The 18,025-nt window shown below is 42.7% G+C and overlaps 1 protein-coding gene across 4 annotated transcripts in view; it reads left to right on the forward strand.

The window, feature by feature from the left end:
- The window catches only part of ATP8A2 (ATPase phospholipid transporting 8A2), a 362,223-nt gene that overhangs the window by 324,980 nt on the left and 19,218 nt on the right, over positions 1-18,025 (forward strand). For 3 of the 4 annotated variants that reach the window (XM_068143684.1, XM_068143692.1, XM_068143711.1), the window contains one exon: positions 2,107-2,211. In XM_068143684.1, coding sequence (XP_067999785.1) covers positions 2,107-2,211 — 105 coding nt within the window. Of the gene's footprint in view, positions 1-2,106; positions 2,212-4,102; positions 4,140-18,025 lie in introns of all 4 variants that reach the window. The other variant, XM_068143701.1, reaches the window with a different exon arrangement.

An 18,025-nucleotide genomic window follows, 5' to 3' on the forward strand; every position in this document is an offset into this window, starting at 1 on the left:
CTAATAGATTCTGGCCTCCTAAATATTTTTCTGGAGCAGTGAAGTGAAGCTATGCACTTCCCTGGCCTCGAAGGGAAAGGGCCACCCATAACATAAAGATAACCTTTTGCCTGTTCTTGTGGTGCATGATCTTAGTGTCCTGGTGTGTGTGTGAAAGGTGAGTTTGACTTTGTCATGTATCAAATTCCAGCTGAACATCAAACACAAGATCTCATATTGTGAAACATCAGTGCAATGCTTCCTTCTGCTGTGCTGCACCAATTGGACTTTATTGCTCAGGCTCCGTTGTGTTGAATTTTGAATTCATATTCACTCAAAGGGAAAAGAAAAACATCTCTCATCTCTTACTGTTTATAGCAAGATAAACATGGAACCTTTGGAGAGATTGAATAATTTGTAGACTTCTGTGTTCTTGTCTGTGGGAACACTGGTTATAAAGGATTGTAGAAGTTCAAGGTCAAAGTTTCAATGTATTTTACCTAGAAAGTGATAGTAAAGTCAACTGTAAACATTATAAGACTTAATAGCTCAAAGCTATCTCATTTGGATGGCTATAGTTTCCCTTCCTCAAGGAGAAGCCCAGACTAATCATTAGCCTAACTACTTACCAGAACTTGAATCTAATTAATGTCTGTGCAGCTATTGGTAATCTCACATTCTTGAAACATTTTTTGGTTTTAAAATATCCTTGCTCTACTGATTTTTTGCCCTCATGGTACATTTGTGTTTCCTTTCAAATTGTAGACATTTGGTGATTTGTTTTAATAGGGTGCTCCTCTACCTACATCCTGATACTCCTTACCTCCAGATTTTGCTGTGCTTCATCTTTTGTTGTTCTCTTTGCTTCCCTCTTAAATGCAGATGTGTTTTGAAAAGTAGTTTCCATTTTAGCTCCTTATTTTGAGACATTTGGGGCCTAATTCAGCGACACAAAGACCGGATAACCTAGTATTAACATCAAGGCACTGTCACTTAAAATAATATCAGGGAAAACTTTGTGGTCCTTGTTTCTTATTCCCAGTGGAAAGAGTAATAAGAATCATGCTTTTTAAAAATAAATGCATCTTCATTATATTTTAATTACATGTACACCAGTTACTCTTTTTCTGCTGGAGGGAATTGGACATTGTTTTGCAGCACTGCTGCGAAATTACGCAGTACCTGCACGTCAGATTTTTATAAAACTTTAAACAAATTTTTGCCATCTCTACAGAGTTGAAGAAAATTATTCTAATGCCATGAAGCAAGTGGTGTCATAGCTGACTTGGCTCCGTCTTGCGTCAAGCTTATTGTGTAGTCACATGCAAATCAATATTATCTCATGGGACACTTTAAGCGACACTGCCCATTGGAGAAAGATCTCTGCATTTTGTGTTGCTGCTTTGTAAGTGCCAAGGCAGGGGACTATATTCTGTCTTTTAATTTTGGTGTAATAGCACTGGTGCAGTAAGGTGAAACAGGGGAGAAAAGGCATAAGTCTCTTCGTGGGCGACATTGCTCTCCAAATTTTGGATGCACATGTGATACATGGATTACTCTTTGAATCCCCCAAGCTGAGAAAATAGGGCACAGCCAGACTTGTTACCATCACTTTGAAAGCTCAGTGGGGAGAGAAGTGCCTTTCCAAGTCATGTGAGACTGATAAATGAAAATAAAGGGGCTTGAATGGCAATTATTATCCAAGACTCTCCTCAGGTTTTCAGAGCAGTGCCACGCATAGCTCAAAAGACAGAGTAGAATCATGTTTTACTGCCATGAATATTCAATGAAACCCAGCTCTTTTGTCTGAGCGCCTGGGTCCTGAGCAGTCCCACGGCAGCAGTGTCAGGTCTCCATAGGCCCATAGCTTTGCTGCTTGGTTAGATTTTGAGTGGTGTGTTGAAGCAGCTGAACTCTGCTGAATTTAAAGTCTTTCTGATTTCTCGTTTCTTAAGTAATGTATTCCCGGGTATTGTGAACCTGAACTGACACGCATACACTGTGCCTTATTTCCTTCAAGGGTCAGCTGCATGCCTCTAACCTGAGAGGTGAATGTTGGGGTCTGGAGCAAAACAAATGTTCATATGGCTTTCTTGTTTTGTTTTTTGTCTTTTCCTTGTGGAACAGGGCCAAGCATACCTACCATAAAACTTTGCTGGAGCAAGTTCAGGAGTTGGAGACGAAGACAAGAGAGCTGGGAAAAGCCATGCTTCGTGATAGTAATGGGAAGAGGTGCGGCAAGTTCACGTTAATGTTTAAAACAGATCTTTCTTGTTCTCTCCCCCTCCCTGTTTTTCATTCACTATTCAAATCTGGGTAAGATAGGGTAAGAAGGTTTCTTTCATTATTTGTTGTTATTTCTTTTCATGTATGTCTGCTCCCTGCACTGAAATCAGCCCTTCCAGCTTCATTTCTCTTGCATTATTGTTCTGAGGCTGTACTGGAAACTGCCACTCAGTCTCTTGCCTGGTAACATGTAGTGCTATTACCTGGCCACTGAGCCAGACTAATTTTGAAAGACAAAGATAGATCCTTCCAAAAGGAGAACTGGCTAATCCAGTGTGCCAGTTTCACCCTAAGGGATCTTTTTTTTCCCTGTGTTTGTGGTTTTTGGTTGTTGTTGTTTAAATGCTTTTGCTTTTTTCCAATGCAGCCCCTGTTTTTTAAGGGTTCTCAGTTATGCCTCTCTCTTACATCCACACCATATGGACTTGAGCATATTGTTATGATTGAATCTTTCGCTGTAAGGGGAGAGTATGTGTTGTGTGGGAACTTTTGTCTCTTCTAAATGAACACAAAGAAAATCGTACTGAGGCTTTTGCGTCCAACAGTTTCATTTACCATCTCAGAATATGGTCCTGCATCAGCTGGTCAGAAAAGCTCCCCAAGTTCAAAAAGGTTTTATAACTAACTCACAATATGGCACCACATGACTTGCTAAGAAACTACATGATCATTAAACTGGATTTTAGCAAACCTTATAAACTAGCAAGCTGAGTGGAATGGGGCTTTTAAAAGATTTTGTTCTTCTAGGGCAGGGTCATCCTTTGAGCCTTTGATGTCTATTCTAAGGTAAACTAATTGCCATATTGTAGCTGCTGCTAAGATGAGTGGATAGATTTTTTTTCAGCTGAACTTGTGAGTTAATAAGCCCTATTTTTAGTGAAAATTATCAGGGAGTGAGAACCAAGATTATAGTAAAGTGAAAAACTTTTTAAATGCTTGTTTGAACTTCAGCATGTTTATAAGATGTCCTTGGTGACCAGCGTTCGTTTCACAGAAGCCAAGACAAAGTAAACACAGTGTTATTGATTAAGATCATTTCAAAACACTTGGTATGTTTAGTTTTTCACTTTGAGTCTCATTCTTCTGCTGTGGCTTTTGGTTCCTACAAAACACAGTTTATGTACTGTGCTTACTTGCAAGAGTCGCAAATTGCATATCAAATTGTTCAAAAAGAGAATGCAAATTGTGCAGCGCGAAGGCAACCCTCTCTGCCACAATGAAAACCAACAAAGATGCCTGGCATCAGGTATTTGATTAAAAATGGCCCTTGTTTTTGGAGGGCTGAGCAGTCACCTTGAAGCCTGTTGGAGCCAAAGCACTTGGTACCAAACTCAGTTCAGCCTTCCCAGAAAGAAAGGTGTAACTGAGTGTTGTGAGGTGCTGACTTGTAGACTGTTTAGATTCCAGAGAAGTGGAATCCAGGCCAGCAAACACCACTGTCTGAAGGCACATGGCGCTGGTAGTTTGAGTTGGCTTGTTGCTGCGGTTCTCATCTGTGCAAAGGGTGTAAAGCTGCATTAGTGTTGGTTTGTAGCATTTATGTTTTCCTGCCACTATTTAGTGCCAGCTACTGACAGTGGAGAGTGATTCAACATTTTGCCTGATGAATCTCTATGTTGCAAGACAGGTTGACATACTGTTAATAGTGAGACAGCATTTGATCTGTGTCTTTGTCTCCAAGAACTTGATGAGTTTCTTCCCTGTTTACACACTGTCCTGACTTTCTGTAAATTTGATAGCCATGCTGTAACTCCTTCATACAGTGCATGTCTTTATAGCCTTTTATTTTATTGTGTTCTCACTGCAAACTCTTCATCTGCATTCCTCCTTCATATAGCTACACTTCATTCTCGAAACGCTTGCATGGAGATGATGTAAGGAATCCCTCCTGGTCCTCCTTCCCATTCTCCCTCCCCTCTTCTTTCCATGCATTTGTTTGTTCTCATTCCTAATTGCTCCCAGATTTTCTGGGTGGTCCATCTGTGAACTAGATAATAGTAGAGTGCCTCTGCCTACTAGGAGCTGCTGTGCTGTGCTTGTGATGTGGCTTCCTGAGGGCTCTTCAGAGTTGCTCTGTCTTTTATCTCTCTTGCTTGTCTCCTGGCTCTTTCACACCTGCTGAAAATTGTGGTTTTGTCCAAAGGGAAGGAGAGGGCAGGAAAGAGGTGGAGTGCCAACTTTCTGCAGTTATAGTCTTTCTGATTCATGTTTTTTAAAAACTTTCTTGAAGCTGGTGGAAATGAGTTGAGACATGTGCTCAGCTCTCACCTCCTGCCCCCAGCCCCATTGCTCTTGGGTATTTCTGGCAGTGTGATACCATGCAGCAAGGGAAAGTAACCCGAGTCTCCTCATTTCCATTAGGAAGTGGAGAGCTGTGGTTAAACTGCACAGGTCTGTCCACTTCCAAGTAACATTGCTAGCTCTTGGTTGGAAGTGTTCCTGGACACATACCCATTAAATGTTGGTTTGTTCAGGCAGCTGTGGAAGATAAGCTGGCTGTCATCACAGTCTATTTTCCTGGCCCACATAGCAGACCCTATTTTTGTTCCATGTTTTTCACAAGCAAGCAACAAACAAAAATCACACCCAATTACAGATGCTTAGGGAGCTAATTGCTTTTATCATTGCCTAGAGCTTAGACAAAAAATGAGGTGCAAGATCTGAATGTTTAGGATGAATCCTCTAAACAAAAACCAATTCACAAAGCCTGGAGAGCAGTGAGTGCGTCTAGGCTTGCACAACAGGATGCCGACAGTTTGCTGTGGCTCAGTTGAATTTCTGTAAATGTGAGCAGTGTAGTACCTGGGTCCTTGCTGCACTCAAGGAAGGAGTGCCACAAGACCTGTATCCACTTGATACCCAAATACACATAGCCTAAGGAGGTCTTCACCCTGCCCACCGTTCTTGCTAGACACAGCTTTTCCAGTTGATAAAAAATTGTCTGCACTAGTACTCATTACATCTTTGTGAATCTCAGCCCCTTTGAACAGTTTCTAAACATTGATTTGCTGTATTGATCTAAAAAAGCAGGTGCATGTTCTTGCCTCACTAAGGGCAGGGAGCAAACAGCAGGGTGAGTGGTAGCACAGGGAGTGTTTGGTTTGCACAGGGGAGAGTGTCAGCATTCCAAACACTACAGCTGGGTCTTAAAAACCTTGTAAATAATGTCAGAGTGATGCTCGGAGGGTGTATCACTGCTTTGTTTTGAGCTGTAAAGGCTTGTATTCTCATTCATGATGTATCTGGACAGCTCAAAGCCTACTTTTTCTGCATGCTGGGATAATTACAAAATCAGATGATTCTAGGAACGGGGGATTTCATTGGAGGGGGTTTGGGGGTGGGGGGTTGGGGGGAAGTGAGGGGAGTGTCTGGAAAACTAGCAACTCCAGAAATAGCTTAAGAAGGAGAGGAGGGAGAGTGCAGTTAAGGGGCTGATGATAGATCTTATGCCATAGTTGCCAGACTACTTATGGAGGATGTGTACCTGCACTTGCCCTCCCCAGCCTGGCACCCAGTAGTGCTAGGCTGGACTTCAGCCCAGCTGTGATGTGAGCAAGCCTTGAGAAGGGAGAGGGGCTCCCTGGCACTCTGATGAAACAAAAGGCAGGATTTAACACTAAATTTACATGAATTTGGAGAGGTGAGAGGGACAGCTTGCATGCCAAAGCAAACATGGACATATGGAGACACCTGCCCAGCAGACCTAATTATGTTAACATGCAAGATTTACACAAAGAAAACAAACAGTTTTTCTACGGGTTTGCATTCAAAAGTGGCATTGAGTTCAGCTGCGGAGGTTTTTGTGTCTTTAAGTAAGTTTACAACTAAATCTTGGCTCATAACTGGCCAAATCTTCAAGTCTTCATTCACTTTTTACTCCATCTAACTTCTCATTGAAGCCAGCAGGAGTTCAGGTGGAGTAAAGCCTGATTAGGGACCAACGCAAACTTTACTTTGGAATGTCACTTCATTGCTCCACTGGCCAGCTAATGGAGAGCAAGCAAAGCTGTGCAGCACCCGCTTTGCAACAGTAGATTTCCTGTTTCAGAGGGTTTCTCTGTCTTAGAATTGCCAGAGAGCCCCCTTTGAGAGTAGTTTTTTGGTTGTTTCTTGTTCTGTTTTTAATCGGTTAGTGGCCAGCATTAGATTATTTGATACTGAAAACCAGTGTAGCTTTCATGATTTGCATACTCTACAAGAAGCTGAAAGGCCTGTCTGGGGCATTGCAGAAAAGTGTCTGCAGCACTGAAGTGTTAGCAAAATGTCTTCAAATTATTTGGAAATCTGGGAGGTGGTGTCTTTTCTTTAACGAAGGTGAAGAGAAGCAACTACAGAGCTAGTGAAGTACAGCTGCAAGTGACAAGGAAGCATTCCAGTGTGCTTTTGCCCAGTGTTTTTTGATATGCCTTTTTACTCTTGCTGCTTTGAGACAGCCACTCATGATAGCTGGCCACCTCTTTCTTCCATTTCTATTCCATAAAACAAACACTGGTTTATGGTGTACCTAAAACACCAGTTCCCCACAGTCTCTCCTCTGTCTGCCTTCCACGAGGAGACCTGCTGGTGGAGATTTTCTTTCATTTAAGTGCTTCTCACAAAATTGAACTCTGTTGCTTTAGTGAAACACGCATGACCAGCTCTCACCCTGAGAGCGAGACGTCTTATTTATCTTAGCCTCAGTTTTATTTGTCAGATGAGGGCAGATACCTATCTCATTTCAATAGCGGTGTGACCCAACGGGTAATCAGTGAGCTGACGCAGGTATCCGTGGAGGCTTGTCCACTCCACAGATCCCTGGGGAGGCGCAAGAGGAGAACGTGGGAAACTGTACTAAAGCTTTTGGTTGTGCAAGAGCCAAGAGTGGCAGAGCCCTCAGCCTCATGCCAGCAGAAGCAGAAATGGTAAAACAGACTTCACTTTTCTCTTGACAAACTCATGAATGAGCTGAGGATATGATCACGTAATTCCCAAGGAAAAGGCAAGCTTTTTCATTAACATCAAGAGGAAGGAGGCTTGGGCTCATTATATTTCAAAGCACTTTGTCTCTTTATTGATGCATTTCAAATTACATCTACTTGAATAGGGAGACCGTGCCAGTAAGGCCTCTTCACATCAGCAGGTACAATGAATCTTACTTGAAACAAACTGAGTCTTGTGTTTTCAACTGGTTAAGCAGCATTGGATATATGGAGCCAAATTCTCATTTCAGCACTGTGTTGACTTCAGCGTATTTACTCAGGATACGCATGACTGTGATCTGAATCCGGCCCATCCAGTGCAGCTGAGCGTAAAATGAGGTTGAAGAGGGGGGGAGTTGTATTTGGATTTTGAGGTTTCAATGTTTTTATCAATTTTTCCAGATGTTCTTCGCAGGGTTTCTGGGAAGCAAAGCTGAGATTTCTCCCCCAGCATACACAACAAAGTGACGGGCGTATTTACGATTTTCCCTTGCAGCTTTCCCAGTAAAAAGATATTAGACTCCTTTTACTAGCAGAAAGCACATAAAATTATATCAGTGGATTTTTTTAAAATTCTTTGATTCCATATGGTAAACATTCGTGGATGGTAGGTAGAAAATGCATCGTTTTGGTTTATTTTACAGTGAGTCTTTTCTCTCTCCCTCCTGCCCCATATCAGTACAGAATCATCATATTATTTCATTTTAATAGGTACTGTTAATTTCCAGTATTTCTGTCCCATGTGTGGGAGGCTCTTGAAAGGGCTGGGTTTGATTCTGCTCAGAGTTGAAGAGTGGGGAGGCTGTGGGGCAGAAGTGGGAAGGAGCAGAGGACACAAAAGATTTTGGAAGTTGGCCAAAGGGATGAGGGGGTGAGTATGCTCCCACTGGCACTGGGGACCCAAGTGCCCAGCTGCTAGCACAAACCGGTTGGAGCTAACATGGCCTTTATCAAGTGCAATTAATTATTTGACATCCTGACTGTGCTTATCATGTAACCTTGAGGGAGATCCAGTGCACAAATAGGGTTAAAACCTGGTGACCTGGAGAAGGATTTAGAGCTGTGATCAAATCTGCCAGCAGAGTCGAAGTTGACAGAGGTGCAGTATCGGCACAAAGGCCAAAATAAAGTTGTAAATTGGAAGCAAAGATTAGAAAGAACAGGACATAAGATGATGCAAGTTAAAACTGATTAAGGGGCCGATCTCTCTGGTGCCTAATCCCGAGTTACTGGGTTGGGCACTGAGGATCTCCACAGGGGAGAGAAGAAGAAATCTTCCCTCCAGGCTGCACAGCAGGAGAACTGTTCCAAAACAACTATTCCAGCCTAATGGCTTCAGCAGTCAGCCTCCGCTGGCTAACCCAGTCTCAGAAGAGAGGCCGGACAGCCTGCATTCACACCTCTGATCTGTGGCAAAGAATGGAAGTACTAAGTTACATGAGGCAAGGACAAAAAAAACCCAGAAAGTTGTGCTAGGTATTAATTTTTTAGTGGAAAATTGTGAAATCCTTAAATAGTCAGAGAAAAGCTATTTGGTTTCTTGCAGATCAACCAAACCCAGACACTTCCAAAGTTCACCAGTTTTTGCCTTGAGCTGTTCAACTTTTTTTTTCTCTAAGGATAAGGAAGGAAAAAAAACAGAGAGAAGTTTAGAGTTTTTGAACACAGTAATCTTTTTTTTAACTTTACTCAAAGTCTTCAAGTGGACTTCTGTAAAGCCAGAATGTTCAGATAAAGTAAAAAATACAACGACAAAACAAACCACCCAAAACCCTAAACCTGCCACCTCTACATAGAGACCAAGCATGAAAAACTTCAACCTTCAAGGTGACTACTTCAGAAAAAAATGAGTGAGTAGGAAAAGAATGTTATAATTGCAGCTGTATTGCCACCTTATCTGTAGAAGATACGACCAAGCAGCCACTAGACTAAGTGCAAAGTGAGGCACTTATGGACAAGAAGTAAACAGCACTGATACCGAAAGGATAGCTGAAAAGCAGCAAGCCACTTAGCTTTTTCTGCTTCTCAGGCATTGAGTCAGTTCCCACATTTTGTAACAGCCAAAGCCAGAAATGGGTTTTGCTTTTGTGTTAAGCTGGCTTTGGGATAGCTGATAATTATTTGTGTCCCCCCTCCAGTGTAATGAAATGCATAAACACACGCTTAATATTTGTGGTGCTCAGAAGAAATGGAAGGCAGTCTAAGCAGAGAGAGATCTGCTTTATTGCTTTCTTAGGATTGTTGCTTTTCAGAGAGGCATATGATGTTTAGTGTCTGCTTTCTTAGATGATTTTTTTAAAGGTGCTTGGTTTTCTATTCAAAGTAGTAGTTTTGGAAAGAAATTTAGGAAATACCATCCTCAAAAATGAGGGCTAGAATGGATTTGCCATGTGATTTGTGGAATCAAAGGAATCAATTTGGCTTTTCTGCCTTAGGACATTTTGATGACAAAATAAAATGTAAATTATCCTTGCTTGTCACTGGAAGGAAAAGCTTTGTCCTGCTCTTAGCCATAGAGCTTTAAGGACCAACCTGAAGGGTTTGTGGGCTTAGAGTGGAGAATTTGGTCCTAGGACTCTAGGTACAGTCTGGGTGCTGCACACAGGGCTGGCTGAAGCTCACAACATGCCTTATCTTCCATCTACTGTTGCAGGGTGATTTTGACTCTAGCACAAGGTGATGTGGCAACATGGGTAGACTTGCATACACCTTACATGGGGCTTACTGCTATGTGCTGGTCGCAGGCTCTTTTTCATGCTGGGGGTCTGCATTTGAATTTCCAAGAAGTAACAGGAAAGGAGGACTGGTGTTTCAGTGATGTAGCATGCTACTGGGCCAGATCACAAGCTGTAATAACAGTGTTTCTGCAGAGCTTAAGAGTTTGCCAGACTATTCCTTACCAGCCATGGCCATATTGGCTCACCTTTGCTCTCTCTCTTCAGTTGGACCAGCTCAACTTTCTGTCGGTTCGTGTGATGAACAAGCTGAGGGAAGTGGGATGGTATAGGGAGCACTGTCAGCTTCTCTGACTGATGGATAAGAGCAGAAACTGGTTTAGCCATCAGTCACCACAAAGGACTTCCACAGAGCTGCTGCTGAACTTGTGTGACACTCAATATGTTCATATGCAGGCAGGATAAATGACTTAGTCTTCTGTGAGTTGGGCTCAGGCCTGTGCACTGCAGGTCTGGAGAGCTCACCACTACAAGCCTGCTTTAAGTATGTTCCAAGTTGGTCTTGGTGGGCCACATATCCCGATGCATTTGTTGTTTAACAAATATTTGATAATGGATAATGTCAAATACAATTCATAGAAAGGGCAAGTTCCTTAAGTAGTTGCCTCCTTACAGAAAGAGAGCTGCTTCTCTGTGGCTGTGACAAGTATTTGGGAGGTTGCTGTTATACTGCAGCACAGCATAAGGCCTTCGGCTTCCTTGGAGAGCTGGCTGTTGCTGAATCTTCAGCAAGCACTTGGACTCCCTAAAGCCTGACTATCTTGATGCAGGAGGCATCTCTGATCGGTAAATTCTTGTGTATCTCAGCCTGCAAGTGGCACAGGCACGCTTCTGTCTTCTTTTCCTTGTGGTTTGTGCCTGGTGACCCTTTGATCTTCTAGCCATGGTCTGGGTTTTTGTTGATGGCTTATGGAATATTTAAAGAAAAATGCACAAGGAGCATGGATTTAGATGTCTTTTCTTTTTCCCCAGCTGAATCCTGAGTGATTAAGGAACAGTGTGTGCAGACGCTGACTCTGCAAAGAAAACGCTGATTTTTGTTTTACTGTTTATATGCTTCAGACACTTCCTTGTGAAATGCTCTGGAGATTTCCTTTGATTACACTGCAGCTTCATTATCAGTAATGCCTGTTTGCCTTTTAAATTGAAAAGACCTCCTATTCTGACCTCATAGTAAAACATTCCTGCAATCCAAAGCTAGATAACCAAAAATAACATCTCCCCTTTACGGACCAAGGGAGGAAAAACCAGCAGAAGCCTGCAGTTGATACTTTAGCTGTTCCGTAGGAGGGTAATTCCTATCAGGGATGTCTCTGAAGCCCAAGCAGTGGAGGTGTATTTGCTTACTCAGCCAGTCAGTCCTTCCACAGCCCTGGATTGTCCTGGGTGTTTGAACATAGAGTTTTACTGAACCCTCTGCATTAGTGTCGCTTGCATTTGAGATGATTTACATGCTTTGCTTTTCAGTTCTTGGTCTGCAGGAATGTTGTTTTTATGTTCTTCTTATGCCAACTCTGCATTTATTGTCATTTCTCTGCCCACTACATAACTCAACAACTCTGTTGTGTGAATTCTTGTAATGCACTTGTGTCTAAATTGAAAGAGACCGAGTTAAACCATAGACAAAACAAAAAACTTTCATTTAAGTTACTGTTTGGAATGCATAGAAGGAATGAAGTATTGTATTTTGATTCTAAACTTTTAAAAAGGAGAGAAGAGTATCAATGCTCTTCTCTCCTCAACATCTTCTCTACAGCTGAGGCTGACAGGGACAGAAACTTCCTGATCCTTTGCCTTGTGTTTAGCTACATTGGATATTTTGTCAAAATACTTCTTTTCCTCTCCCTCACTGCTGCTCACAGTGTGAGGACAACATGTTGCAAGACATTTCTTTGATCAGGAGGGGAATACAGAGGCCAGTCAGGGCTTCTCAGGCAACAACAGGTTAAACAACAGTGGAAAGGAGGCTGAGCAAGGGTTTGTTTGCTGCTCCATTTGAAAACGTGGAGGAGTAGTAGGGAGGCTGTGGAGTTAAGGGCAGAATTTCAGCATAAGTTTTGGAGGGTTTTCTATTTTAAACCAAGCTGCAGAATGTGTATCTGTTGCTAAATGCTGCAGCAGCAGCAAAGGATAAAAAATATGGTGGCAATGCACCTGCAGGCAGTAGGGTGAGAGGATTCATAGCTATTCAGATGTGCTTTGTTGTTCTGTGGGCTTACCCACAGGTGGATGGATGTGCCTTACTTGCCCTCTCTCTGGGCTTAGCCATGGGTATCTTGCACTGAAGGGCCATGCCTGGGCCATGGAGTCTTTGTTTTTAAGGCAGAGGGACAGCAGCTCTGGTAAGGGTTCACCAGCAGTTGATTAGGTGGTGTTGGATGATAGGTTGGACACAATGATCTTGTAGGTCTCTTCCAAGCTGGTTTATTCTATTCTATTCTCAGTTCCTCCTTTGAGGAAGTGGCAAAGCAGAAACAAGACCAAGTAATGTAACCTGTGTGTATCTGACTTAATTCAGAATAATGCAGAGGGCAGCAAGTTAAAAGCAATGGCAAATAAATGACTGCCCATTTGTTGTGCCTGTGCGTTCTGTCTCCTGTAGTAAATCATAACAAAACACAAACTTATTTCTTCAGGGTTCAGTACTTGTAAGAGAAGGGTGGTCTTGGATTATTTAATTTTCTCTAACTGGGCTCTGTGTGTGTTTTCTCAGGGAAGATCCAATTTTGAGAGACACCTGCATCCACTTTAACCTTCCCTTCTTCATAAGCCCTGCTTTTGCCACTAGCCAATTAGTGGACTCTGGAGGACATTCTGGGTCAAGCTATACCAAGTATCTCAAATCCTCATTAATGCTAATTAGCACTCAGTAGGTTAATTGGTGCTGAAGCTCATCTTTTTTTAATTACTTGAGCAAATGAGCCAGTGGGACCTTGTGGTCAGCTTTGAATTATTCTGTTTGTTTTGATGCAACTCATTTGAATGTGTAAAGCCAGATGTTTGTTGCCTAGATTTAAGGTCTGTTTCCTTTTGTGAGGGATGAGAAGAGAACACAGAAAAGATAAGATGAAAATTCTCTGTTGACACCTTAGAGCAATTCAGATATGAAAACAGAAGAGTCATTTTGTTCCTGAAATGGAAAATATTGTTAGGAAATAACATGTTGCCTTTAGTTTACCTTTTGATTTGTCATTCACTTAATGAATTTACATAATGTTGTTGGTGCAGACATCCAGGCAAACAGAAATCATCTTGACCCACTTAGGAAGCCATTGCAAAGGTATTTCTGGCCAAAGGTATTCTTCACTACTGATAGCAACTGAATCTCCTTTTAGATTACTTGAGTGATGTCTGGGTTTGATGTTGTTGTTTTCTATAGTAGCCCTCAGAATTGGGACATTTTTAATGGGTTTTGCTCTGGTGTTCTATTTGTTTTGTTTAGTTCAAAGCATTTCATCTGTGTCCTTTGTCCTTTATATAATTACAGATAGATGGTGTCACTCCCTTACCCCTTCCAAGGTCACTAACTAACCAACTTAACCATACTTCACTGTCACTTTCCAGATCACTGACTCCCATAAACATTTCTGTGTTTCTGATTTCTTCCATTCTGACACCATTTTGGGGATCTTGGATCTGAACACAACTACACCAAATATTCAGAATATGATATTTTATCCTTTTGCCTCAATGCATCTTAAGATGCTGTCCTTGGACTCCATGGGAGCGTTTAGGCACTGGCTCTGAGTCACTGGAAAGCAGAATTAACACTTAAAATCACAGCTAAGACTTGGGATTTATTTACAAGTAATATTTCTGTGAGCAGTGTCTAATGTGGTGCCTGCAAGTCTGACCTCATAATTTGCATGATTTGCCTCTAAGAGTGAGAGAAACTGAGAAGCCTTCACTTTATCTGTTGGTAGCAGACTGAAACCTTTTTCTGAAAGCAGAGACTCTTGGTATCAGTACAAATGTGGTAGCTAAGAAGCCCACTTACCTTCTCTTTCCTTTCAGGGCTTGTATTGGGAGATCTAATATCTGTTAAAAAATCACTCATCCATTTCAGAAGAGCTGTGTTGCATTTACCTTTATTAAGAGTTCATTTTAGAGTACTTAACTGGTCTTGACTTGCAGTCTACTTAAACATCCCTTGTACTTAAACTGCAAATGCTCTGATTCTTTTATGAGGTCTTCCTTTCTCTGCATAGATACAATCCAATGTAACTTTCCAAATAGGAAAGTCAGGTGGGCGTTTGGTTTTATAGCTAACAATATCAAAGTCAGTCCAGATCTGGCTTCTTTAAAGCTGTAATGTGTCACTGCTGTTCAGAAGCCCCATGACAGCACACTTTCTTCCACTATCCTTCTACACATGGGCCCCAACAACCCCATACAGTGCTACTGGCTGGGGTCAGAGTGGCTGTAGAGCAGCCTAGCAGAGAGGGACCTGGGGGTACTGGTTGATAGTAGGCTGAACATGAGCCAGTAGTGTGCCCAGGTGGCCAAGAAGGCCAATGGCATCCTGGCCTGGATCAGGAATAGTGTGGCCAGGAGGAACAGGGAAGTCATTCTGCCCCTGTACTCAGCACCGGTTAGGCCACACCTTGAGTACTTCTATTTACCTTCTTAGTTCAGTGAAATTTGGGTGAACTTAAACTACTACAACTACCTGTAGAAGGGAAGTTGTAGCCAGGTGGGGGTTGGTCTCTTCTCCCAGGCAACCACCAACAGAACAAGAGGACACAGTCTCAAGCTGTGCCAGGGGAGGTTTAGGCTGGATGTTAGGAAGAAGTTCTTCACAGAAAGAGTGATTGGCCATTGGAATGGACTGCCCAGGGAGGTGGTGGAGTCACCATCACTGGAGGTGTTTAGGAAGAGACTGGATGGGGCGCTTGTTACCATGGTTTTGTTCAATAGATAGTGTTGGGTGATAGGTTGGACTCAGTGATCTCAAAGGTCTTTTCCAACCTGGTCTATTCTATTCTATTGCACGTAGAATCCTCAGGAGCTAACCATTACTGGCCTCTAGCAGGTACCATTCTGCACTTTGTCTGGTGCTGTGTGGTAAACAGGAAGATTGAAGAGACTGTGTCAGAATTTTGTGGCAGGTGTTGCTTGCTTGTCCCTTAGGACAAATATGTTTGATTGGTTTATCATTCCCTTTTTAAGCCATCTATCTAAACCCACCTCTACTTCTCCTGCTGAAACCAGAAAACCTCTCCCTGTATGTTCTCCAGCTGCAGAAGATGAGAAATTAAATTCAGGGGGTTTTGCTACACTTACCAGTCAGTGGATTTAGTTACTCAGCAATTCTCTGAAATCAGTGGGAGGCTGCACAATAGAGCATCACAGTTTGCATATGCACTGGTAATGATTGGTTCTGTGGGCTGTCAACTTTGAAAGCCTGCTAATGGTTTGAGAAATGTCACATTTTCCTCCATGCTTGCCATCAACTTACCTGGTGACTCTTTGTACTATGTACTTTCTGTCATGCTGCCTGTTTTGAGCAGTTGGAGGTTTCTTTATGTGCTTGATTTTCCTTACAAGGAGGTTTGGTTTGGGGTTATTTTAACCTGTTGGATCTTCAAAGATTCTTAGAAGCTTCTGTGCTGTAACTCTGGGTTTAGTGGAAACTCAAAGTTCTTCCTTGAACACGTGCAGATCTCATGGTCCAATAGCTCATAGTATCAGTCAGGGTTGGAAGGGACCCCAAGGATCAGCTAGTTCCAACCCCCTGCCATGGGCAGGGATACCCCACACTAGATCAGGCTGGACAGAGCCTCATCCAGCCTGGGCTTAAACACCTCCAGGGATGGTGCCCCAACCACCTCTCTGGACAACCCATTCCAGGGCTTCACCAGTCTCATGGTGAAGAACTTCCTCCTCACCTCCAGCCTGAATCTCCCCACCTCCAGCTTCATTCTATTCCCCCTAGTCCTATCACGACCTGATATCCTGAGAAGTCCTTCCCCAGCCTTCCTGTAGGCCCCCTTCAGATACTGGAAGGCCACAATTAGGTCACCTCAGAGCCTTCTCTTCTCCAGACTGAACAGCCCCAACTCCTTCAGTCTGTCCTCATAGGAGAGGTGCTCCAGCCCTCTGATCATCCTCGTGGCCCTTCTCTGGACACCTTCCAGCACCTCCATATCCCTCTTGTAACAGGGGCTCCAGAACTGGACGCAGTACTCCAGGTGAGGTCTCACCAGAGCTGAGTAGAGGGGGAGGATCACCTCCCTCGACCTGCTGGCCACACTTCTCCTGATGCAGCCCAGGAACTGATTGGCTTTGTGGGCTGCAAGTGCACATTGAGAGCTCATCTTAAGATTGACACTCCCAGTTGGAATCTATAGTTTTGCTTATAACTCTGTTATCAAGTTCTCTTTTATATTGAAGGAATACTACTGACTGCAGGCAGGGAAAACAACCTGCCCTGTCTATTGCAGGTGAGATTCCATGTTGCCAAGTGAATTGTATAACAGAATCATAGAATCCTTTTGGTTGGAAGAGACCTTTAAGATCATCAAGGCCAACCATGAAGGAGCAGAAGAGATCGTGTGTGTGAAACTTTGACAGCTTGTAAAGATTTTTAAGCAGATACCCATAGGCTGTACACTTTCTAGTTCAGGTGTCTGAGTTTAGAGACCACAGGGGAAAATAGGAGGAATCCTCCTTTTTTTTTAATGGATGTCTCATGCACTGAACAGAGGACTGTGAGCCTGGATACCACCCTAATGGACTATTAAGTGGCATATAAGCCTGCATGACTGGGTTACATATTATAGGCATCTTGGAGGCTCTTGGGTTACTTTCTTGTTTGAAGTTAACAAACTGCTTTAGTGAAAGGGAGTTGTTTGTTTAAAATGGTTGTAAACTTGTTGACAGCAGCAGCTGTGCTCGCTGGGATTTCTATTCCATCTACCACGTGTAGGTGAATTTGTAATGTAATCCAAGATGGGTAGCAACGTTGGCATTCAGATATGTAACCATGTTTGCAGCACAAGCAGTGGAGTTCCTGCTGGCAATGACCATGTGAAAGAATGAGCGGACTGTGGAAATAGAAGCGGTGTAAATGTGGTTCAGATGGGATAAACACACTGCAAGGAGCTGCTGCACTGGCTCCATCTCACTGTTAGGTGCAAGGGTGAGATGGGAAAAAACCCCTAACTCAGTCACAGAGGAACTCTGAACTAAAGCAGAGGGTTCAGTGTAATTCTATTTGGACACCTAGGTTATTTTGAAGTCCACTGAACTTTGTGAGACTCATATACCTGATAAGGTGCTGGGAAAGGTCAGGCTCTCGGGCATTGTTTGTTAATTCTGGGCATCCAGTTCTTGATGAAATGAGTTGTGTTTTTAGTAAAAATCAGAGTGGAGAATCTAATGATCTGTGTACCCATGGTAAACCTACTGTAAGCATGCTGTATTTTCTGCCTCAGCTTTTAATTTTCACTTTCTGTCAATTCAGTAATAATTTTTCAGGCCTTTAACAGGAAATGGGGTAAACCAAAGGGGTGTTGAATTAAAAACTGGATAGTAAGTTTCCTTTCCAGTATGGGAGGTGAAAATGAGTGTTCTTTAGAAGACAGTTAACTATGGGTTCCACCTTTGATTGCTTCAGACCAGTTTGCAGGTGTGATAGAAGCCTTTTACCATGTCCTAAGCCAAATGCTTTGCTCCTCTTCTCTAAGGCAGTTTGTAGGTGCTGTGATTTATGTGCACAATGCTAAGGAGAGGTCTCCTTTTTTAGTGTTCCATACCACTTGATGTCAGACTTCTGATACGTTTTGTAATGATTTATAGATATTGCTCATACAGAAATCAGAGTGATGATATTAGTAGGATAGTAGAGGTTGATTAACTAAATGTAAACTCATACAAAGTAGCCTTTGAAAACAGAATCATGGAATTGTCAAGGTTGGAAGGGACCTCAAGGATCATCTAGTTCCAACACCTCTGCCTTGAGCAGGGACACCTCACACTAGATCAGGTTGCTCAGAGCCACATCCAGCCTGGCCTAAAAAACTTCCCAGGATGGGGTTCCACTACCTCCCTGGGCAACCTGTTCCA

This window comes from Melanerpes formicivorus, unplaced genomic scaffold, assembly GCF_026170545.1.
Source record: "Melanerpes formicivorus ecotype bairdi unplaced genomic scaffold, bMelFor1.0.p_v2 SCAF_1, whole genome shotgun sequence".
Classification (NCBI taxonomy): domain Eukaryota; kingdom Metazoa; phylum Chordata; class Aves; order Piciformes; family Picidae; genus Melanerpes; species Melanerpes formicivorus.